Raw genomic sequence first — 23,557 nt, 5'->3', positions numbered from 1 at the left:
TGCTTCCTCATCTGGAGGTGAGCCCTTGAGTCACATGGGTGGGACTTCTTCTGAAAGGCAGTAGGTAGCTGCCTTGTCACGGAATCGGCCGTTGCCCGGAACTTGCAGGGGTCCAGCCTCGTCCTGTCCTCTCACCACCTGGGCCCAGCGCCCACTCGGTGGCTGGTGTGCTGACCACCCAGGTTAGGGATCCAACAGACGTGAGCCCTGAGAAGGAGACCAGGCACAGCTCAGAGGGGAACCTTCCCCTGTGGTGGGCATCTCCGTTTCCTCCCCAGGATTTGGGCGAGTTGTGACAGCCAGCCACGGACACCAGGGGGCACTTGTACCCACCACCAGGCACGCTGGGCGGCTGTCCACAGCTGTGAGGAGCCCCCCACAGGTGTGAGGACGAGGTGAGCTCCGGGACGCAGGCTGCCTCAGTTGTCGTCCTTCCCTTAGGCGAGTGAGAGCTCCTTCGGGATCCCCTGGCGGCATCTCCTGGCAGGGGGTGTCCACTGTGGCTGTGACAGGACGTTAGGAGAGCCAGGAGCACCTGGGTCAGGAAGCTCAGCTGTGGTGGGAGGTGTCCTGAGTCTTCGGGGTAGCTGCCCTGGCATCAGCGGGTGACGTTGGATGCGCCACAATGAGTCTCCCTGAAGGTTCGCCTGATGCCACGTGATAGCTCAGTTTCAGACGCGTGGGCGGGGGCGTTGGTCAGGTCCAGGGAGGTGTCCTTCCCTCCTGCTGGACGGCCTCCCCCCGTCTGCACAGCCTATGCCGGCCCTGCTGGGCGCAGTGAGACCGGAGAACCGCGCAGCTCCCACACCAGGGCGCTTCCCCCTGCGCGGAGCTGGCGGTGCTCCAGGACTCCAGGAGTTACAGTCCGATGGCCCCTTCCATTCACAGCAGCCTTCAGCACTTTTTAACCCGGTCCGTTGATTTCTTCACATGATATTTGTGAGTAGAGTTTTAATATAATTCATTGCCTACCTGAGATTAAAGATTGTATGTTAATTTTTAATAGCGGAAATGAGAAAACAGAGGGAATTCTACCACAAATTAGGCATGGAAGTGCCTGGAGACATCAAGGGGGAGACATGCTCTGCAAAACAGCACTTAGATTCCCATCGCAACGGTGAGTAAGCGTGTGTGTGGTTATTGAGAAATTCAGGGGATTTTACTTTTCAGGCCTTTTCCTGAAGAGCTCCCTGGTCTTCTCACCCGCCGCCCCGCCAACGCAGTTTATGTCAAGAATAACAAAATTTTGTCATGGGAGTTGGGGGGTGGTTAGAACGTGAGGATTCTGTCACCGCTGGTGCTGATGGGAACATGGGATGGCACTGAGAAATGGGGTCACGGACAGGGGTCACACAATGGGGGTTGAAGCAACGTGGTGTGCGAGGGGGGTCCCAGAAAGTACCTGGAGGTGGGGTGTGGAGGGATGACAGGAAATGTGAAAGGTGGGCTTCCTAAGACTCTTCACTTCAGTTTTGGTTGTTTTATTGTAGAATGGCAAAATAATTTGTCTTTGCTGTAAAATTAATGATATTTTAAAATCTGTGCATATTGTAACAAATTACTCAAATCTTTGATGCCATGGTATTCTTCTACTGGAACACACAATTCCTAGGAAATTTTAGGCACCCTGTGCATTTCTGACAGTCTGAGGATCAGACGAGCTCTGGCTGTCGCTGGGAAGGGCAGAGCACTGCAGACTCCGCTGGCGCCACGGCCCTGGGGAGGCAGGCCTGGAGGTGATTGGGAACACGTTTGGGAATCCAGGAGTCTTGTCCCAGCCATTTTCCCTAGGTGACACCACGGCCCCGGGGAGGCAGGCCCGGAGGTGGCTGGGAACACATTTTGGGAATCCAGGAGTCCTGTCCCAGCCATTTTCCCTAAGGTGGAGTCTTAATTTTAGAAGTGGTGTTGGGACAGTGGCAGTTGTAGGAATCACGCATTGCTGAGTGGGGTCGGTGAGGCATCAGCCTTGAGTGATGCTGGGGGAGCTGCTCTGTGCCCCGATCACGTGTAGCCGGCCCACGTGCAGCCGGCCTCAGCCTCCTGGGGCTCCCTCACTTTGAGGATCATGCATTCCAACCGACACTCTGTAGACGAGCTCTCCTCTGACTCACATGCTCTTTATGGTGAAAACTCTCTTATTACACTCAATTTTTATAGCATTTTACATGTAATATATATATTTCTTTTCTATACAGTATATATAGTATACTGTAGAGTTAAATAAATAATGGTTTAACATTTTGGATTTCATAATACGTTATTGTCTGTTTTTGCAAAAAGGTGAAACCAAAGCAGATGACAGTTCAAACAAAGAAACTACAGAAGAGAAGCAGGAAGAGGACAATGACTATCACAGAAGTGATGAGCAGGTAGACGATATTTCATTCTGTGAAGTTTAGAAAATTGTTTGCCTCCGTGCTTGCGTGCTGCAGTATGTTTCCTAAAACCGTAACTAAAGCAAATGCACTGGAAACCTCCCCGTGTGATGTTTTCTCCTTTAAAAAAGTAAAAGACCGAGAGAGTAGAGACCTTAAAATGTCAACACACTTTCTCCTGTTTCCTCCCAGCTCCTTACTTTATTTTTTTTCTCCTTTTTTTAATTGCTAAAGTAATATGTACTGACTATAAAATATTTTAAATGTAAGAAAATGAGAGCTCCCCCTGCACACACCTAGGTGGCTCAGCTGCCCCCGGTGTCACTGCCTGGTTTGGTGCAGGCACTTTCTGTGCACAGGCCCATGTTGTGTAGAAGAGAGTGGAGTCCAGTTGTGTGTTAAAAGAACAGTGAAAACCTCACATCGAGGAATCTATTCCTACGTCGTTTACTCCATTATCAGATTGAAAGAGAAAGACCAAACACTCAAGATGTTGTAAAAGAATTTGTAAAATCCCACATCAATGTCTACAAACTTTTTACTATACTATCTTAGCTTATCGTCATACTTTGTAATGAAACGGTCATTGTCTCGTGACACCAGAAACAAGAGATGCCATAGTCAGCTGGGACTCAGCGTCACCTCGGAGGTCCTGGCCCATGCAGTGGGAGATGGAGGAAACAAGATGCGTGTGGGACAGGAATGCACTGTTCTCAGATCGCACCGCCGTCTGGCATAAGCCTAAGACAACCCACTGGAAGGCTGTTAGGACTTCCTGTGCTTGTTAAGGTGATAGGAGCAATATATAGTAGTCAGTAGGTAAGGGGGAGACCTTATTCACGTAACATAAAAACCTTAACATAGCCTAACAAGAAAGGTCTGAGGCCTCGGTGAAGACACAAAAACCTTATGGCAGAACGTAAGAGAAAAATCTCAATAATTGGATGTTCCTGGAGGGAAAGATTGACATTAAGATGTCAGTTCTCCCCAAATTAACCTCAGTGGCTGTGATTTTAACCGTTTATTGTGGAATTTAACCAGTTGCTTCTGAAGTTCATCTGGGAGACGAAAAGCTTAAGACTAGCCATGAAAACGAGGGGTATCAGCTGTATCAGAATATATATAATAAATGTAATGTGCGCACACATATGTGTTTATATATATTCTGAGATGCACACATCTATTTAGTAAAATGTGCACAAACATACGTTCATATTCACGTGTACATATGTTTATTAAAGACATAATTAAAATAGTGTGGTGTGGGTACAAGAACACAGTAAGAGAATCTTCATTTTCCGGCTTATATCCTTCTCTCCTGTTAAACACATTCCCGTGAGGCATCTGTGCTGATGTCCAAGCTGGGACCTGAGGCGGGCCAGGTCACTGAGAGGAGGGTGCAGAGCGGGCGAGGGCACCCTCTGGGCCACGTTTCTCCCTGCCCTGGGCTCTGACCTGGTGAGTGCGGAGTCCTCCCGCCACCTCTTCTGAGTGATCACAGCAGTCCTCCACCTGGGAGGACCAGGGTCCACTCGGGACGTGGATTCGGGGTTGGCACGGCTGGCCACCCCCCCAGGCACAGGCACGAGCATCGAGTGAAGGTATACACCGCATTCTTCTATGGCTCAGTCTCTCTTTGGGTTTTGAGTTTCCAGCGTTTATCGTGACTAATTTTTGCCTTTTGTTTTTTATCCCAAACATGCCTGAGGTTTGTCTCTTTGGTTGCTTCCAAAAGAGCCAATTTTCGGTTTTAACGGATCAAGCGTTGTTTTCTGAAAGCTTTTTCCTGGCCCTTCACTTGGGCCTTAGTCCGTTTGGTCGGATGCATTTAGGGCCATGTTTCAGGCCCCTCGGCTGCTCAGGAGGCTCCGCCAGCCGCGGCGCTGGTTTCCGGGGCTGGACCCGACGGCTGTGGTGCGCATCCTCCCCTCTTCAGACCCTCCTGTCAGGGTTGGCTCTTCCTTGACTTTTTCTCCTCTAGAGGTTTGGAAATGTCTCTCTGTGTTCCTCTAGTAGCTGCTCCTGAATTTTCAGACGTGTCTATATCTGCATTTCGTGTCAGTGTGTGGGATTAATCAGTATCCCTGATGTCTCAGAACAAGGCAAGGCTTTATTCTGTTGTTTTCTGACTCCCCTCTGCCAATCACTACCTGCCACCTTCCAGAATTCGTTCAAGTCATATAAAGTTTGTTCCCAATCACTGCTGGTCATTTTTAATTTTATTTTACACGACTTTTATTCTAAGAATTATTGCCTAATGTTTTTCCTAGAGTTTTGACACAATGTTGACGATTGTTTAGATTTGACAAAAATGTGTGCTGTGTGGGCCTCTGCACACACGGTTGCCTTATCCAGTCCTCTTCCCCCTGGAGCCCACGTGCTTCTGTGGCCACCCTCCGTGGCCATGGGGAGGGGTGCACGTGCTACGCCCTCCGAGTTCTGCACATCAGCCTGGTCTTCGTTTCCCTACCCTCGAATGGTAATTTGGCTGGGTACAGAATTCTAAATTCAAGTAACTTTTCCTCATAACTTTTAAGATAAGCTTTCCTTGGGGGCCGGCCCCAGGGCCGAGTGGTGAAGTTTGCGCCTTCTGCTTTGGTGGCCCAGGGTCCACTGGTTCAGATCCTGGGTGCAGACATGGTGCCCTCATCAGGCCGTGCTGAGCCAGCGTTCCACTTGCTACAACTAGAGGCACTCACAACTAGAATATACAGCTACGCACAGGGGGGCTTTGGGGAAAAAAAAAGAAAGATAAGCCTCAGTCACTCAGGTGAACTGATAAAATTGTGCTCCTTTAACAGTAAGCGTTAGAAAGGAAAAAGAAAAACAAATGAGAGAAGTATAAGCCACCCAAGCCCCGAGACTGCTCCTGGCCTGAATGCTCCTGTCTGCACGTCCTCCCCTGACTGGACTCCCTCCCCTGACTGCACGCCCTTCCCTGACAGGACTCCCTCCCCTGTCTGCACGCCCTTCCCTGACTGGATGCCCTCCCCTGTCTGCATGCCCTCTCTTGTCTGCATGCCCTCCCCTGTCTGCACACTCTCCCCTGTCTGCACGCCCTCCTCTGACTGCATGCCCTCCCCTGTCTGCAAGCCTTCCACTGTCTGCATGCTCTACCCTGACTGGATGCCTTCCCCTTGTCTGCATACTCTCACCTGACTGGATGCCCTCCCCTGTCTGCACACTGTCCCCTGTCTGCATGCTCTCTCCTGACTGGATGCCCTCCCCTGTCTGCATGCCCTCTCCTGACTGGATGCCCTCCCCTGTCTGCACACTGTCCCCTGTCTGCATGCTCTCTCCTGACTGGATGCCCTCCCCTATCTGCATGCCCTCTCCCGTCTGCACACCCTTTCCCGACTGGACGCCCTCTTATGTCTGGATGCTGACACTCGATGCTCCTGGGAACCAGACTGGGCTGCAGCCCCCAGTTTTTGTTCAACAGGGAGTTCAGAGGGGCTGCATCTCAGAACAGCAGCTGACTAAGCAGGTTGTGCGTCTGACCACCTCTGCTCTCATCCATCTGAGTGGCCCGTGTGCTCCCCTGACCCTGCTCCCCAGCGCTGCCTGGTGGTCTTGGCCCTCGCCCCGAGACTCGCCCGAGGAGCAGGCTTCCCAGGACGACTGGGCTCAAGCCCACTTTCTCCCGAGGGAGACAAGCTCAGTAAGCTGCTGAGAGATGCCGCCGTGATCAGCCACTGTCTCGGAGAAGCTCTCAGCCAGCCATGCTGACCAGGTCTGCGCTCCCCCGTTTCAAGTCGCTCCCGGTACAGGCCCATCCCTTTCCTCTGGAGCTGAGTCGTGCTTTCCCCGTTTTGGAGTTTTGTAGGATTTCTCTTTATCCTGGGAGTTCAGAGATTTCCGGGAATTCATCTCTTCCATTATTCTTGTTGTCATTTGGGTTCCACCTTCCGTCCTGAGGACCCTGGACTTCCTTCTGCTCAGGGAAACTTCCTTGTCTCTGGGTGTCACCTTCTGGAACTCCTGATCCACCCTCCACCTCTCGTGTTTAATCTCCCTCATTCTCTGGTGGTCGCCTTCATCCTGCAGTTTTCCACCTTAGAACACAGGCCTCAGCGCCCCTGTGTTGGGGTGTCTGTGCCTTTTGTGGGTTAGCAGCCTCTTGGTGGGCATGAGGACCACCTCCAGCCAGTGCTGCTGTGCCAGCCCTGCACACACGATACCCCAATGGGGCCAGGTTTAGTATTTCCTTTGGCTGATAATTTCTGATTTGACTGACTGTGGTCAGAAAGATGGGTCTGATGGTGCTCAGGCCTGGACACAGACACGGACGCATGAGTGTGCGTGTGCCTGAGAAGGCAGGCAGCTCTCTCACGTAGAGTCGCCCCCATGGGCTGGACCTCACCATTTCTCATCATTCTGTCCATTTAAGTCTGTAACTAGGTGCTTTCAAGTTTGGAAAGTTTCCCATCCCTAGGGAGTTTTTTCCTATTAAGCTTTCTTTCTTAAAGTCTTACCTAATATTAGTACAGCTTTGTGAGCTTTCTTTTGATTAATATTTGCCTGGTATTCCAGTTTTGTAAATATCTTTCTTAAGTGCAACGATTTTTACAGCATAGACTGGGTTTTTTAAGAAAATCAAATCAGAAGATGCCTTTAGCTCACAACTTATTTTACATTCACAGTGATCTCTGGTGAGTTTGAGTTTATTTCTGCTGTCTTTGTGCTTTCCATTTATATTTTTATGCTCCCCCTTCTTGCCTTTTATTGAATTAGTAAATGTTCTTTAATCTCTTTTTTGCCTGTACTTGGCAACGAATTGGCAAGTTGTATGAACTGCTTTTATTATTTTAGTGGTTATGAAATTCTAAAATGAATATTTACGTTTTTAAAAATTCCACGGTTTGTCTGAGTCTCCTCCTCTCTCCTGAGTGACACCAGGGCCATGCTCGCACGGCCTGGTGCCGCCCTCCTGCTTGGAGTCGGTCACTCGGTCCTCCTCATCTTCAGACGCAGACCGCTGCCCCTGGCTCCGGACCCGCCTCCCGGCTCCCGCTCCTCCCGCATCGTCTTCCTCCCTGTCCAGGTTCTCTTCCTAAACTACAGCTCCCCCCAGTTATTTCCTGTTTTCATTTGCAAATAGCTTTATTTCATTCTCACTCTTGCATGATACTTTAGCTACTTATTTCCTGTCCCCACCTGGGCAAGCCCCTCCCCGCTAACGACCAGCGTGGAGACCTGCCCTTGCTGCCCTCAGCTGCCCACCGTGCTCCGAGGTGCGGCCACCCTGTCCAAGTGCAGGTGTCCTTGACTCTCTTTTGCTTCTGACTGAGGCTTTGCCTTCCTTGGGCCTCCTTTTTCCCCTGGACCTCCTGTGACACGGCTCTTAGGCTCTTTGGTCTGTCTCTTACCTTCCTTCGAGTTGTTATTTTAATTGATATCTTTGTCTCTATACTTCTTTAGGGTAATTTCCTCAAATTGATCTTTCAGAAAATTGATCTGTCTTCAGCTGAGACTAATCTGTGGTTCAGCCAGCCATTGAGTTTTAATTTCAGTGAGGATGTTTTTTATTTTCAGAAGTTATCTGTGGTTCAGCCAGCCATTGAGTTTTAATTTCAGTGAGGATGTTTTTTATTTTCAGAAGTTATATTTGGTTCTCTCTTATACCTGCCTGTTCTTTCTTCATGGTGTGTTACGTCTTTAATTCCTTCTTTCGTATCTAGTAATTTTAGACATACATATTTCATTAATTCCTATCTTAATTCCTATGTCTGAATTTTGGGGTCTGACTGTGCCCTTTCTTGTGGCTGCTCCTGGGGAATCTCTTGCTCGTGGAGCTCTCTCCTGCGTGGCCTGGGGTTGTGCATCCTGGGCAGGTTCACGTTTGTGTGTACCAGGCACCCTCGATCCTAGAATCGCTTTCACTTGGTTTGTTATCTTGCGGCTCCTTGTCGCACACCGTGCCCTTGAACCCACTGAACTGTTGAGCCTTCAAGAAGCAGCCATGACCTTTTGAACTTTGTGCCTTGGCTCATGGCTTTCCTCCGTGCAGGGGACTCTGCCTCTCTAGTGAGTTTGCTCTGTCCTGTCAAGGCCAAGCGCGATGCTATGTCTTTCATAAATCCTTCCTCGACGCGTTCGGGCAGATCAGTGGCCCTGCCACGGTGTTTGCTGTGTGTCTTTCCTCATCTTGCTGGCAGGGCCCTCAGCACAGCCTGTGGGGATGCGCACGTGTCCACTGGCCAGAAGCTTTCAGGACAGGCCTCCAGTGCTTGCCACTTTCACTCAGAGACCAGCACAGTGCCTACAGCGAATAAATAATTCTCGGGTTTGCTTTAAAGTACTGTGTTAATAAGACAGAGTTAACAGTGTTAGATCATATCTCATAAAATGACAAACAGTAAACAGATTTTAAGATGATGTGTGTAAAATGATTGAAGTGAAATTCTTTTTCTGCACTGTTGAGGGTAAAACAGATTTCTGATATCCAAAAGTGAGCTTTCTTAGGTTTGGTGGAGTCAGTAGCTATCTGAGGAAGCCTCCGGAGAGCAGCCCGTGGCGCTCCTCGCGGCGAGGCCTGCCCAGCTGTGTCCTTCTCTTTAAGGTGAGCATCTGCCTGGAGTGCAACAGCAGCAAACTGCGTGGCTTGAAACGGAAGTGGATCCGCTGCTCAGCCCAAGCCACAGTCCTACATCTAAAGAAGTTCATCGCCAAAAAACTTAACCTTTCGTCTTTCAACGAGGTAGTAGCTGCACTGTGAATAGAAACTGTAACAAGTCATTTCCTATTTGTAATAGTGATACTTCTAAAGTTCTTTTGATTGTTTTGGTTTTTGGGGGGCGTTTTTTGTTTTTCTTAAAAATTGGCACCTGAGCTAACAACTGTTGCCAATCTATTTTTTTTTCTTTCTGCTTTTTCTCTCCAAATCCCCCCAGTACGTAGTTGTATATTTTTTTTAGTTGTGGGTCCTTCTAGTTGTGGCATGCGGATGCCGCCTCAACGTGGCCTGACAAGCAGTGCCATGTCCGCGCCCAGGATCCAAACCAGCGAAACCCTGGGCCGCCGCAGCAGAGCCCACGAACTTAACCACTCGGCCACGGGGCCGGCCCTGGTTGTTTTTTTTCCAACAACTTTTTTTGAAGTTTTTTTTTTCTTTAAAGATTGGCACCTGGTCTGACATCCGTTGCCAGTCTTCTTTTTGTTTTTTCTTCTTCTTCTCCCCAAAGCTCTCCATACATAGTTGTATATTCTAGTTGTAGATCCTTCTGGTTGTGCTGAAGATTTTAAATCAGGAAAAAAATCTCTATTTGTCTTGCCTATCCCCGATAGCTTGATAGGAATAGCAGTGAGGGCCATGGAAGGCCCAGAGACCATGACCGTGGGACTGCTGCTAATGGGAGAGAGAACGCCAAGGGGAGGAGGATGATGAGATTGTTTAAAACATGTTAAAGGTTTTCACCACAAAGAGAAATTCTGTTCTTTAGCTTCACAAACGGATGGATGGATGGGTAGATGGGGGATGAATAGATAGATGGGTAGATAAATAAATACTTTCAGGTTGTGATCAAGGCTGAGAATAAGATAAACTGGTGGCCAGTGGTACACAGTGGGGTTGGGTGAGCACTTAGCTTAGGCGTCGTTGTGGGCCCTGGGGAGGTGGCGACACTTAGCTAAGACGTGAATTGTCAGCGGGAGCCAGCTGTGCATAAATCAATGTCAAGAGAAGGCGGCGGGGGCCTTCAACAGGGAATACATCATTTGAGGTATAGTTTTAAAGTGGTCCTCAGGCTGTGAGGAAAATGAATTGTTGATATGCAGAAATGGAAGCAGGAGAGGCCAATCGTTGGGGGGGGGGGGGGGCCTATGGCAGGAGTCCCAGGAGGGAGGGACCAGGGGAGCACAGTGAGGATGGAGACAGGTAGATGGACTGCAGATGTGTTCCAGAGAGAGTAGTGGGCTGAACAGTTGCCCCCAAAAAGATGTGTCCACATCCTAACTTCCAGAACCTGTAAATATGCCCTTTTCTTGAAAAAAGATATTTTCAGATATAATTAAGTTAGGAATCTCATGATGGAATAATCCTGGATTGTCTGGGTGGACCGTAAATCCAATGACAAGTGTCCTTACGAGAGTGTGGCAGAGGGAAATTTGAGCCGCACAGAGGAGAAGGTGATGTGAGGACAGAGACAGAGATTAGAGTGCGGGGACCACGAGCCAAGGGACGCCTGGAGCCACCCGAAGCCACCCGAAGCTGGAAGAGGCAGGAAGGAGCTTCCCCAGCGCCTCGGAGGGAGGACCCACCCCTGGTCTCAGACTGCTGGCCTCCACGTCTGAGAGAAAGTAGATTCCTGCGTTTTAAGCCATCAAGTTCGTGGTCCTTGGTCTCAGCTGCCACAGGAAACCAGAACAGATTTTGGTATCAGGAAGCAGAGTGCTGCTGTAACAAACACCTGAAAATGTGGAAATGGCTTTGGAACTGGATAATAGGCAGAGGCTGGAAAGATTCTGAGAAACACAATAAAAAAAGCCTAGATTGCCTTGGAGAGACTGTTGCTGGAAACTGGGTCATTAAAGATGATTCTGATGATAGCCCAGAAGGAAGTGAGGAATGTGGTAGAGAAAGCTTCTGTCATCTTAGAAGGGACATATCGCCACAAACAGAATGTTGGTAGAAATAGGAAGAGTAAAGACACTTCTGATGAGAACTGATACGGAAAAGAGGAGCATAGTGTTGGAAACAGGAAGAAAAGTGATCCTTGTCACATGATGGGAGAAAGCATGGCCGAATTATGTTCTCCAGTTGTATGGAAAATAGAGCTTGGAAGTGATGAGCTTGGAGATTTAGCTGAGATTTCCAAGCAAAGTGTGGAAGGTGTGGTCTAGTGTCCTCTTGTTGCTTGTAATAAAATATGAGAGGAGAAAGATGAATTCAGGCAGGAACTGCTAAGCAAAAAAGAACCACCACCTGATGATTTGGAAGATTCACAGCCTGTTCAGATTGCAAAAGATGGTGATATTAGAAGTTCCGCTGTTAGGGAAGCATGCTCTGGAGAAAAGGCCAAGGGTATGGCAGCACAACCTTCTGAAGAGATTAGTTCTGTGACTCGTAGTGGCTCAACCATCTCACAGAACCTGGGAGTGGAGAAGAGTTATCCAGGAAAGATCTGTGGAGAATCTTCACATCTATTGGCCTGGATTCGTGTTGTACATGGAGACCCACAAAGTTGTTGAGAATGTTGTATCAGCAGAAATGTCCCCAGCTTGGACTGAAGGGGTCAGAGACAGAAAGAAATGAGAGAAGACTATCAAATTTGCAAAATTCTGCATGCAGGAAATAGACTGATAGAGCCACTTGGCTGCAAATATGAACTACCCTTCAAGAAAAGGGAACAGTGACTCCAAGGGCAGAGCCTTGGGCCCAGAGGGTGAGGCCATCGTGGGCCCAGAGGGCAGAAACTCCGCCCACAGTGGTGTGTTCTCAGATCTTGAAACTTCATGGATTTTTCCCTGCCAGATTTCAAACTTGCTTGAGACCAGTGACCCCTTTATGCCTAACATATGTCCCTTTTGCAATAGGAATATCTATCCTGTGCCTGTCCCACCGTTTATTTGGGAGCAGATAACATGTTTTCTAGTTTGCAGGTCCACAGCTAGAGAGGAATTTTGCCCCAGGATGGATCATACCCAGAGTCTCACCCAGACCTGATTCATATGATTTAGAAGATAAGACCAGGGACTTTTGAGCTGATGATATCTAGACGAGATTTTGGAATTTGGAGTTGACGCTGGAATGGGTTGAGATTCCTGGGGATGTTGGGATGGGGTGAATGTATTTTGCATGTGGGATGGATGTCGATTTTGAGAGGCGAGAGGCAGACTGTAGTCGGTTGAATGGTGGCTCCATTAAAAGATACGTCCATTTCCTAACCCCAAAACATGTGAATGTGACTTTATTTGAAAAAAGGTCTTTACAAATATGTTAAGAATCTTGAGATGAAGAGATCATCCTGGATTATCTGGGTGGGCCCTAAAGCCAATGACAAGGGTCCTTATAAGAGAAAGGCAGACACAAATTGTCTCAATAGATTTTAAAAGATAAATATCATACCAAGTATCTTCTCTGACCACAATGGCATAAAGTTAGAAGTGAGTAACAAAAGGAAAACTGGAAAATTTACAAAATTGTAGAAATTAGCCAACTCATTTTTAAACAACCGGTAGATCAAAGAAGAAATGAAAGAGATGTTAGAAAATACTTAGAGACAAATGAAAACAAAACACAGTAAAACCAAAATGTATGAGACAGTGAAAGCAGTGCTAAGAGAGAAATATATTATAGCTATAAATGCTTGCATTAAAAACAAGAAAGATCTCAAATTAACAACCTAAATTCACAGCATAAGAAACTAGGAAGAAGGCAGCCAGCCCCATGGCCAAGTGGTTAAAGTTCCACACACTCCACTTTGGCAGCCCGAGTTTGAGGGTTCGGATCCCAGATGTGGACCTACTCCACTCATCAGCCATGTTGTGGTGGCATCCCACATACAAAATGGAGGAAGATTGGCACAGATGTTAGCTCAGGGCTAATCTTTCTCAATTAAAAAAACAGGAAGATTGGCAACAGATGTTAGCTCAGGGCTAATCTTCCTCAATTTAAAAAACAGGAAGATTGGCAATGGATGTTAGTTCAGGGCAAATCTTCCTTACCAAAACAAAAACAAAAACAAAAACCTAAACAATAACAACATCTCCTTCTTCTGGAATTAAAAAAAAACTAGAAAAAGAACAAACTAAACCCAAATAATAAATATTATAGCAGAGATAAGCAACATAGAGAATAGAAAAACAATAGAGAAAAATCAGTGGTTCTTCAGAAAGATCAACAAAATGACAAACTTTTAGCTAGCTGGACTAAGAAAAAAAAGAGAAGGCTCAAATTACTAAAATCTGAAATGAAAGGAGGGACATTACTACTGATTCTACAGAAATAAAAAGGGTTATAATAGAGTGCTGTGGGCAGTTGTACACCAACAAATTGGATAGCCTAGGTGAAACTGACAAATTCCTAGAAACACAGAACCAAGACAACTGAATCACGAAGAAATAGAGAATCTGAGTCCTGTAACTAGTAAGGAGATTGAATCAGTAATCTGAAGTCTCCCAAGAAGAAAAGCCCTGGACCCAGTGGCTTCACTCGTAAATTCTACCAAACAAGTAAAGAAGAACTAGCACCAATCCTTCTCAAACTTTTCCAGAAAATTGAACAGGAGGGAACCCTTCCTAATTCATTCTATGAGGCCAGCATCACCCAATACCAAAGCCCAATAAAGACACCACAAGAAAAGAAAACTGCAGACCAATATCCTGTATGAACATTGATGCAAAAATCCTCAACAAAATACTAGCAAACGGAATTCAGCAGCATATTAAAAGGATTATACACCATGACCAAATGGGATCTATTCCTGGAATGCAAGGATGACTCAACATATGAAATCGGTAGGTGTAATACACCACATTAACAGAGTGAAGGAAAAACCATGTAATCATTTCAATTGATGCAGAAAAAGCATTTGACAATATTCAACACCCTTTCAAGATAAAAGCGCTCAACTAGGAAGAGAAGCCATAGATGAAAGTAAAATAAAATAAAAGCCCTGTGTGGAAACCCACTACAAGCATCATGCTGAGTGGTGAGAGACTGAAAGCTTTTTCTCCATGACCAGGAACAAGGCAAGGGTGCCCACTTTCACCCCTTCAGTTAGGCAAGGAAAAGAAAGAAAACACATCCAAATCAGAAAGGAAGAATTAAAATTTCTGTTTGCAGATATGATCTTATATGAAGAAAATCCTAAAGATCACACACACACACAAACCATTAGAACTAATAAATGAATTCAGCAAGGTAGCAAGATACAAAATCCACACAGAAATCAGTTGCATTTCTGTGCACAAGCAGTGGACAATCTGAAAAGGAAATGACAGAACAGTTCCCTTCACAAGAACATCACAAAGAATGAAATACTTAGGAATTATCTTAAGCAAGGAGATGAAAGACTCATACAGTGAAAACCACAAAACATTGCTGAAAGAAATTGAAGAAGACAGAAATAAGTGAAAACACATCCCAAGTTCATGGCCTGGACATAATGTTGTGGAAATGCCGGTAGCACCAAAGTGACGCATGGATTCAGTGCGACTCCTATCAAAATCCCAGTGAGGGTTTGAAGAAATTCAAAAACCATCTAAACTTCATGCAAAATCTCAAGGGACACAAATAGCCAAAATAACCTTGAAAAAGAACAAAACTGGAGGACTCACACTTCCTGATTTCAAAACCTACCACAAAGCTATGGTAATCAGAACAGTGTGGTACTGGCGTAAGGACAGACATATAGACCAAAGGAGTAGAGTAAAGAGCCCAGAAATAAACCCTCACATATACGGTCAGATGATTTTTGGCAAGGGTGCCAAGACCATTCAATAGGAAAAAAACAGTCTTTTCAACAAATAGCACTGAGAAAACTGGATATCCACATGCAAAAGAATGAACTTGGACCCTTACCTCACACCTTGTATGAAAATTAACTCAAAATGCATCAAGGACCTAAACATAAGACCTAAAACAATAAAACCTTAAAAGAAAACATAGGAGAAAGCTTCGTGACATTGGCTTTGGCAATGACTTCTTGGATGTGACACCAAATGCATAGACAACAAGAGGAAAAAGAGACAAATTGTACATCCTGAAAATTAAAAAATTTGGTACAAAGTAGGAGAAACTATTTGCAAGTCATGTATCTGTTAAGGGATTACCATCTAGAATATACAGAGAATTCCTAAAACTCAACACAAAAAAAAAAACCTGATTCAAAAGTGGGCAAAGGACTTGAATAGACGTTTCTGCAAAGAAGATATGCGATTGGGCAATAAGCACATGAAATGATGCTCAACATCACGAATCATTAAGGAAATGCAAATCCAAACTACAGTGAAATACCGTCGCACACCCATAGGATGGCTGCTGTAGAATAAATAAATAATGTGTTGTCAAGGATATGGGGAAACCGGAACCCTGTGCACTGTTGTGAGGAGTGTAAAATGGTGCAGCCACTGTGGAAAACAGTATGGAGGTTCCTCAAAAAATTAAACACAGAATTACCGTATGATCCAGCAATTCCACTTCTGGGTATAAACCTGAAAGAATTGAAACAGTCTCAAAGAGGTGTTTGTACACTCATGTTTACATCAGCGTTATTCACAGTAACGAAAGCTTGGAAGCAGCCCAAGTGTCCATCAGCAGGTGAATGGATAAACAAATGTGGTCCATCCATGCAGTGGAACACTATTCAGCCTTAAAATGGAAGGAAATCCTGCAATATGCTACAACATGGATGGACCTTGAGGACATTGTACTCAGTGAAATAAGCCAGTCACAAAAAGACAAACATTGTAGTATTCCACTTCTATGAGATCCTAGAATAGTCAGATCCATAGAGACAGAGAGTATGGTGGTTGGCAGGGACTGGGCTGGGGTGGGTGGGGAGATGGGGAGTCAGTGTTCAATGAGGAGAGTTTCAGTTTCACAAGATGAAAAAGTTCTGGAGATGCATGGTGGTGATGGCTGCACAATGTGAATGTGCTTAATACCACTGAACGGTGCACTGAAAAATGGTTAAGACGGTAAATTTTATGTGCATTTTAGCACAATTTTTTTAGAAAACAATCAGAAGGAATGAACTATTGACACACACACACCCACATACACACAACGCTGACAACACCAAATGGTGACGAGGATGTGGAGCAACAGGGACTCTCACTCGCTGCTGCTGGGAATGCAGAAATGCTCTCACCATGCTATCCAGCAGTCACGCTCCTTGGTATTTGCCCAAGGGAGTTGAAAACTCATGTCCACACAACACCTGCACACAGATGTGTATAGCAGCTTCATTCATAACTGCCAAAACTTGGAAGCAACCAAGATGCCCTTTAGTAGGTGGGTAGATCAGTAAACTGTGCTCCATCCGGACAATGGAATATTATTCAGTGGTAAAAGTAAGTGAGCTATCAAGCCATGAAAAGACATGGAGGAACCTTAAATATGCATGTTACTAAGTGAAAGAAGCCAGTCTGAAAAGGCTACACACTGAATGGTTCCAACTCTATGACATTCTGGAAAGGCCAAAACTATGGAGACAGTGAAAGATGAGTGGGTGTCAGGGTGTGGGGAGGGAGAGCAAATAGGCACTGTGTGGTGGACACACGTCATTATACACTGTCTGGACCCACAGGAGGCACCACCCCAAGAACGAGGCTCCTGTGAGCTCTGGACTTGGGGTGATGCCGGCCTGTCCACCTGGGTTTGCCGACTGTAACAGATATGCTCTCTGGTGGGCCATGTTGACAGTGAGGGGTCATGTGTGTGAGGATGGGGTAAGTGGGAACTCTGTACCCTCTGTTCAGTTTTGCTGTGAACCTAAAACTGCTCTAAAATAGTCTTTTTTTAAAAAGAAAGGAAAAAGACCATCTGGGGAGCATATTACCTTTTTCCACTGAGGTGAGAGGGACAAACTTGGCCAAGAGGTGGACTGAGGTGGGGAGAGTAGAAGGACAGGGTCCTCTTTGTGGGGGAGCAGCCTAGGGGCTGCAGCCCGTGGCAGGGGGATGTCATGGCGGATGTGGACCAAAGCTCCCAGTTGGCAGGTGTGAACAGAGGCCCCCCAGTTGGTGGGTGTGGACAGAGGCCCCTCCTCTTGTTGGCAGGTGTGAACTGAGGCCCCCCCAATTGGTGGGTGGGGACAGAGGTTCCCCCCAGTGGGCAGGTGTGGACAGAGGCTCCTCAGTTGATGGGTATGAACAGAGGTTCCCCACCGTGGGCGGGTGTGGCTTAGAGGCCCCTGGTGGGCAGGTGTGGACAAGACGTCCCCAGTGCTCTGTGCGCTCCCAGGTGGGATCAGAAGGGCCTTCCGAGTCCGCCCTCCCACCTGTGCTGCCCAGAGACAGGCATGTGGCTCCATAGCTGACAGAAACCTCTGTGGGGGGCCTGGAAGAATTGGTACAGACCAGTGGCCTGTGTCCCAAGTGCCAAACCCTCAGCCCCCTGACCGAAGCCTTCTTCTCCCGCCAGCTGGACATTTTATGCAACGAGGAAATCCTGGGCAAGGACCACACACTCAAGTTTGTGGTTGTCACAAGGTGGAGATTCAAGGTGAGAGTTGTCTCTTTGTAATGATGTTTTGTTTGATTTTCAGAATCCGCTATGAATGGCAACTACTTTTCTGAGCATATTTTTATCTAAGAGCCTAGAAATGACAATTCAGTCACAGGACTGTCGTCAAATGACAGTCACTCTGAAACCATCAGCCCCAGAGTCAGCATGGCCCAAGGAAGGTGCAGTTCCCAGGCAAGCCCGGCAGCGCCCGGCCCAGGCTCCGGCTCACCCCAGCCCTCCTGGCCGAGGTGACCAGTGTCCTGTGACGATCTGGGGAGGAGGTGGCCACTGCAGTCAGAGGGTACCCCTCGAGCCTTTGGAAGCAGGGGGCGAGCCAGGGCTGACCTTGAGCCTGGGCTGAGGGTCTGAGGAAGCAGGAGGTCCAGAGAGAAGGGGCAGCATCAGTGGAGGAGTGCTGGGTTCCCTTGGCCACAGAGCAAGGGGCTTGTTCCTCTCGGCCTCCGCTGCACCTGACTGCGCGTCACAGCCGAGGCGAGTGTGTCCCTAGCATGTTTGGGTGGCGTCGTGGCCTGTGTCTTCTCGTGCCCCCGCTAAGAGCGACTCTGCCGGCTTGTCTTACAGAAGGCGCCGCTCCTGCTGCACTACAGACCCAAGATGGACTTGCTGTGAGCGCCGGCAGCACGGCAGGAGGCAGCCTCACAACCGGGGCCAGTGAGCGCGGGGGCAGGACCACGACCGCGCTGTGGAATGTTGCCTCCGGGTGTCGTGTGGACCAGACTTCTGAATAGAGAATATTTATAACTTTTGTATGAGAGAATTCCCACTCAGCCAGACACTACCAGCACCACGTCGCAGGTGATGAAGCGCTCCAACGTCTCGCGCAGCTCGGCCGCGCTGCTGTAGCTTCGGCTCGCGGCTGGAGGGCGGTGCAGTACGGCACATTCTGTCCTGACACGCAGGACCTTTGCTCGCTTCCCAGGTCTTGAAAATCTTGGTCATTTCAGTTTAGTTTATAAATTAAGTTTCACGATAAGCCTCAAAAATACTTGTATGTTTATTGAATACTTCCTAAGTTATTGAAAAAATATCTTTTCATGGTGAATGATATTTATGTTGCCTTTAGCTTCCTGAAGACTGCGAAGATATATAAAAATTTAATTTAAAAGCATACCAAAAGAGGTTTCCATTAATATTATGAGTCAACCATGGTATTTACTTTTCCACAGTTCAAAACATAACGAGGCCAAGAGCTCCCCTGACTCGCCTCGTGCGGTGTGGTGTCCTCAGCCCCCATAGCTCCACCGACACGCTGGGGGCCAGGCAGCCCTGTGGCGGGAGAGGCTCTGTCCCACTGCCCCCCGAACTGGACACGGCTGAGACTTGGTGCTCACCGTCCCTGGCACGCCCAGCTGGTAGACCAGTGGTCATTTGTCCAGCTTACTGCTGGTCTGTTGAACAACTGTTGTGAAAAACGGCTTTTATTGAACAGGGCACAGATTGTTCCGTGCCATCGTTTAATCTCCTACTCATTCTTTCCCATTTTCATTCTGCTGAAGAGAGGTGGTGGCGTTTGTGGAGGGGCTTTTCCATCAGACGAGCGGTGCCGCCCTGCGAGGGCGTCTGCTCCCGCAGCTCCAGGTGTACAAACGCCTGGTTCCCACCACGTCCACCCTCCCCTCCTCTCTGCTCATGGAAAGAGCTCACACACTTCGTGGCTGCTAATGGGCCAAGCACAGGAGCAGGGGGGCAGCGGAGTGCCCGGGGGAGTGCGCCGTGCGGCAGCAGCTGCTTGTCCAGTGATTTGATGACCTATAACGCCGGTCACAGGCAGCACACGCTCGGTTACCCCCTCCTCCTCCCAAATGTTAATATGTTTGTGGATTTAGAGAATAAACAAACTGCCAGCACATAGATATCTGTTACTTTAAAATGGTGTAAAGGCAAGAATGAGGAGACAGGACCAGTCCTCTGGAGCCGTCACAGTCATCCTGGAGCTTCCTTGTCACCTCCGTCCGTGTGTCCTCTGACTTCCCAGTGAGCTTCAGGTCCTCCTCCTTTTCTGGTGGGAGTGGTTCACCCACCGCCCTTGTCAGTGGACAGGTCTCTGATGGTGGCCCCGAGGGCTGGGTTTTCCAGGAAGTATTTCATCTTAGTGACTAGACTCTTTTCTTGAATTTGCTTTGAAAGTTAAAGTTGCGCTCATCAACATTCAATTTTGTTTGTTTTCTTCTGCTTCCTGTTTTACGTACATGAATGTCAGAAGCAGCTACTGAGACCTAGTCTAAAGGGTGAGAAAAACATTCAAATTAATTCAGTCCAAGTGATTTTAATGTAAGGTCTTTTAAAAACATAAAAACAACTTCTTTGTTAGGAATTGATCAAAATTCGCCTTTTTATTTAAGCCCATTAACTGCCAGTGGTGTTTGAATTTTTCAATTACCTAAGCTTGCTATTCATCCAAATCACATTTAGAGTTATTCTACACAGTTTAATGAGTAGATGTGTGTGAGTAAATATTACCTGTCTACCTCAAAAGATACCTTACTGCTGAAGCATTCTGTAAAACCACGTTATCACAATGCAGTTTTAAGTGTAACATTAGAATTTAGGTATTTTCCTGTGTGGTGAAAGTAAGGAAGGATTAAACAGTATGAGCATCCAAATTCAAATAAAATTAATTCACAGTTCAGATTAAACTTAATATCGCTGTAATAATCTCATATTATATATTTGTAACTTTGTAGCTATCTTTGAAATCACTTGAATTTGCTATGGTGCTAAGTTGATATATTTAAATATACAGAGAGGTGGAGATAAGTCGGAGCCAGTATTAACATCTCCAGCTGGTTGCTGACCGCTCTTGTGTGACCCGCTTTTGTAATCGTGTTAACCTGATGAAACCTCAGCAGCAAAAGTACCTATTTTTCTAAGATGTCCTCCTGCAGACCGCCTTCACTACAGGGCGATCCCTGGTGGCCTCCGGCCGCTTTGGTCTGACGCGGCCTTATGAAGACTGCAGCCTGGTGAACCCTGCCATCGGGAAGCTTCAGGGGTCTCCTTCATTTTGTCATGCTTTCATTTAACATCAAAAGCCTCAATTTTATTTTTTCCAGCATGAAAGCCAGGATCAGTTACTGATTGGACCCTCTGAAGGTTTTAGCAGTGGAGTTGCTGTGGAGGAGTTTCGCAGCTGCTGTGCTGGGGAGGCTCGTGCTGTTCAGCTCCCGCCCCACATCGCTGTCAGCACCGGTGGGACCCTCGCTAGACACCGTTTTCATGGAAATAGAAAATTCAGATAGAATATATAATATTAAATTTAAGATTTGGGGGGTTAAAAAAAACTTTATAAAATTATTTATTCTATTTTAAGCCTTCTATCGTATTTTCCCATCCAATCGTTTGGTTTCAGTGGTCCAGCTTTATTTACAGGCATATAAAATGAAATTGTGAGATGTTTTGCAAGCTTCTTCTTTTTACTTTGAGTAGCTTTTAATTTGTATGTTTTTGTTTTATATGGATGAAGAGCATTGTTTATGCTTTTGTGCAATAGGTTCCAATATGCGTTTATTAGATGTTTAAATTGCAATGTAGCATCTATTCTGCTAAATTGAAAGGGAATGTAGGTGGAACTTCAAAATATATACATTCAGCTATTTGGTTTTTCCTTTTTCATTGTTGCTATTATAAGAACACAGTTATCAGGATTGTGCGTGTGCCTGTGCAAGAATACCTGTCAGCAATATTTAAATATAAGTGACGGGGCAGGCAGCCGTGAAGTGATGTGTGGCGCCATCGTAGGCCAGCCTCATGGCTGCCCGGGGTTTGTGCCCTCGACCCGCCTGCTCACGGCCCTGGATGCACTACCCCCGTAGGACCCCACACGTGACGGTGCTACTTCCCCGGGGCTCCTGAGCCTCCAGGCTCGGCCTCCGATGCCTCCTCGTGGCATTCCAAGTCTTAGAAATTCGTTTGGTTCTTTTCTCAAAGTGCACAGGATAGTGTTTTACAGTGATTTGAAATGTGTCATTGGATAGGAACGAGCCAGCTGATGTCTACGTTGTGCGTGAATATTCAATGTGCTCTCCAAATATTGAAAATAAATTTAGTGCCGATAGCAAAATCACAAAAAACCCAGTTTCTCTGTTTCCTCAGGAAATCATTTACACTCCACCACATCACACGTGACCTTAGCGTGATAAACCAGTGTGTTTCTCTGCCTTGGTATTTAAACACACTCAGTAAATATCAAACTACAGCGTAGTCTTTACGAAGATCCCGTCCCTGCCGGACGGGCAGTGCATGGCCAGCCCGGGCCAGGGTGTCGTGTGTAACTTACCGCGTCCGCGAGCACGTCTGAGGATGGACTGCAGTGTGGGTGCCCCCAGCGTGTGTAGCATTAGTGTAAATGTCTATCCAGCAACATAATTGGGTGTAAGAAAACCATTTTCCCAAAGGATGTGGGTTCAGGGTGAGGTGGTGCTGAGCCGGCCCACCATGCGTGGCAACGTGGAAGCTGTCGCAGTTTATGAAGATGACAATGCAGATACATATTTTTGACTGTTTAATTTGAAAGTTTACATTTTTTATGCTTTATGTTGGTGTGTAATTTTTGTACTCGGTGGCTAGTTTTTGTCTAAAATCTTTTTTGGAATATTGCTTCAATGTTTTGATTTTATGATAGTGAAGCTTGTATTCAGTGTTTTGCCAATTAATATTATATGCTTGTAATAAAAGCAAAAGAAAAACTTAACTCAAATTCTTTCCGCCTGGAAATTTATTACCTGAAGTATTTGTGAGAGTATTTGTACAGTAGAGGGTCACACGGGGTAACAAACACCACAAGTGTTGGTGCAGACTGTGCAGGCACGTACCTGCACACACACACACACACACACTAGTGTAAGACGGGGTGATGGAAACACCACAGGTGTTGGTGCAGACTGCAAGCACGTATGTGCACATGCACACACCACACGCTAGTGTAAGACGGGGGTGATGGAAACACCATAGGTGTTGGTGCAGACTGTGCAGGCACGTATGTGCACATGCACACACCACACACTAGTGTAAGATGGGGTGATGGAAACACGACAGGTGTTGGTGCAGACTGTGTGGGCACGTACGTGCACGTGCACACACTAGTGTAAGACGAGATGATGGAAACACCACAGCTGTTGGTGCAGACTGTGCAAGCGTGTACCTGTCCGTGCACGCACACACACCACACGCTCCGTGCCCACCGCGCCCATCCTAAGCGCTCACAGCTTAGCTACCGTGGTCACTTTGCTCCACGTGGTGTCTGAATGTCGTCGTGGGTGCAGAGCTTCCGTTAAATCAGTGCAGCGTTTGGTACCAGAGGTCTGAGGCAACTCTGTCCACACTGTGCATCTGTTTGCTTGGAGAGAGAACTTTGGTTTAGAGCTTCATGTGCTGATGAAAGTAGTGTTAACTAGATCCTGCGAATTCTGTGGGTGGGCTGACGGGCAGTGTCTTCCTTCCTTCTGTCATCAGACAGCGTGTTGGTCGGGGTTCTCCAGAGGAACAGAGCCGGCAGGAGTTGCGTACGCGTATGTCGCTCCGCAGAGGCAGATATAAAAGGAGACATCGCGAGGAGTTTGCTCACAGGATGGTGGAGGCTGAGAAGCCCCTGACCTGCCATCTGCCAGTGGGAGACCCAGGGGGCCGGGGCGAGTGCTGTCCCAGGTCCGAGACGGCCGTGTCCCGCTCAGGCGTCAGGCAGGGGGATGTCTTCCTGCTCCTCTCCCTGTTCTGTTCAGGCCCCAGGGGTCGAGTGATGCCCACCCACCCTGGGGAGGGCTCGGTCCACCCGTTCTAATGCTTGTCTCATCTGGAAACACCCACGTCATTTTAATCTGGGCATCTCGGGCCCAGTCAAATTGACACATGAAATCAACCACCACAGACAGTTTGGGGGAAAAAATGCACTATGCCCAAACTTTAACTTTTAAAGTTTAGGTAATTTACAGCAATTTTGAAAATCTGAGAAAACTAGAGTTTCAAAAAGGGAGACTATGATGACCAAAAT

The 23,557-nt window shown here is 47.1% G+C and overlaps 1 protein-coding gene across 10 annotated transcripts in view; it reads left to right on the top strand.

Moving 5' to 3' along the window:
- The window catches only part of PCGF3 (polycomb group ring finger 3), a 67,258-nt gene extending 44,991 nt beyond the window's left edge, over positions 1–22,267 (top strand). For all 10 annotated transcript variants that reach the window (XM_070613506.1, XM_070613499.1, XM_070613501.1 and 7 more), the window contains 5 exons: positions 1,007–1,117; positions 2,284–2,372; positions 8,941–9,078; positions 17,467–17,547; positions 18,133–22,267. In XM_070613506.1, coding sequence (XP_070469607.1) covers positions 1,007–1,117; positions 2,284–2,372; positions 8,941–9,078; positions 17,467–17,547; positions 18,133–18,180 — 467 coding nt within the window. In that variant the 3' untranslated portion in view covers positions 18,181–22,267. The remainder of the gene's footprint in view (positions 1–1,006; positions 1,118–2,283; positions 2,373–8,940; positions 9,079–17,466; positions 17,548–18,132) is intronic.
- Positions 22,268–23,557: the final 1,290 nt, after the last annotated feature.

The sequence above is a fragment of the Equus przewalskii genome, chromosome 3 (genome assembly GCF_037783145.1).
Source record: "Equus przewalskii isolate Varuska chromosome 3, EquPr2, whole genome shotgun sequence".
Classification (NCBI taxonomy): Eukaryota; Metazoa; Chordata; class Mammalia; order Perissodactyla; family Equidae; genus Equus; species Equus przewalskii.
Note: the sequence above shows the minus strand (reverse complement) of the source record. Positions and strands in the feature narration are given on the sequence as shown.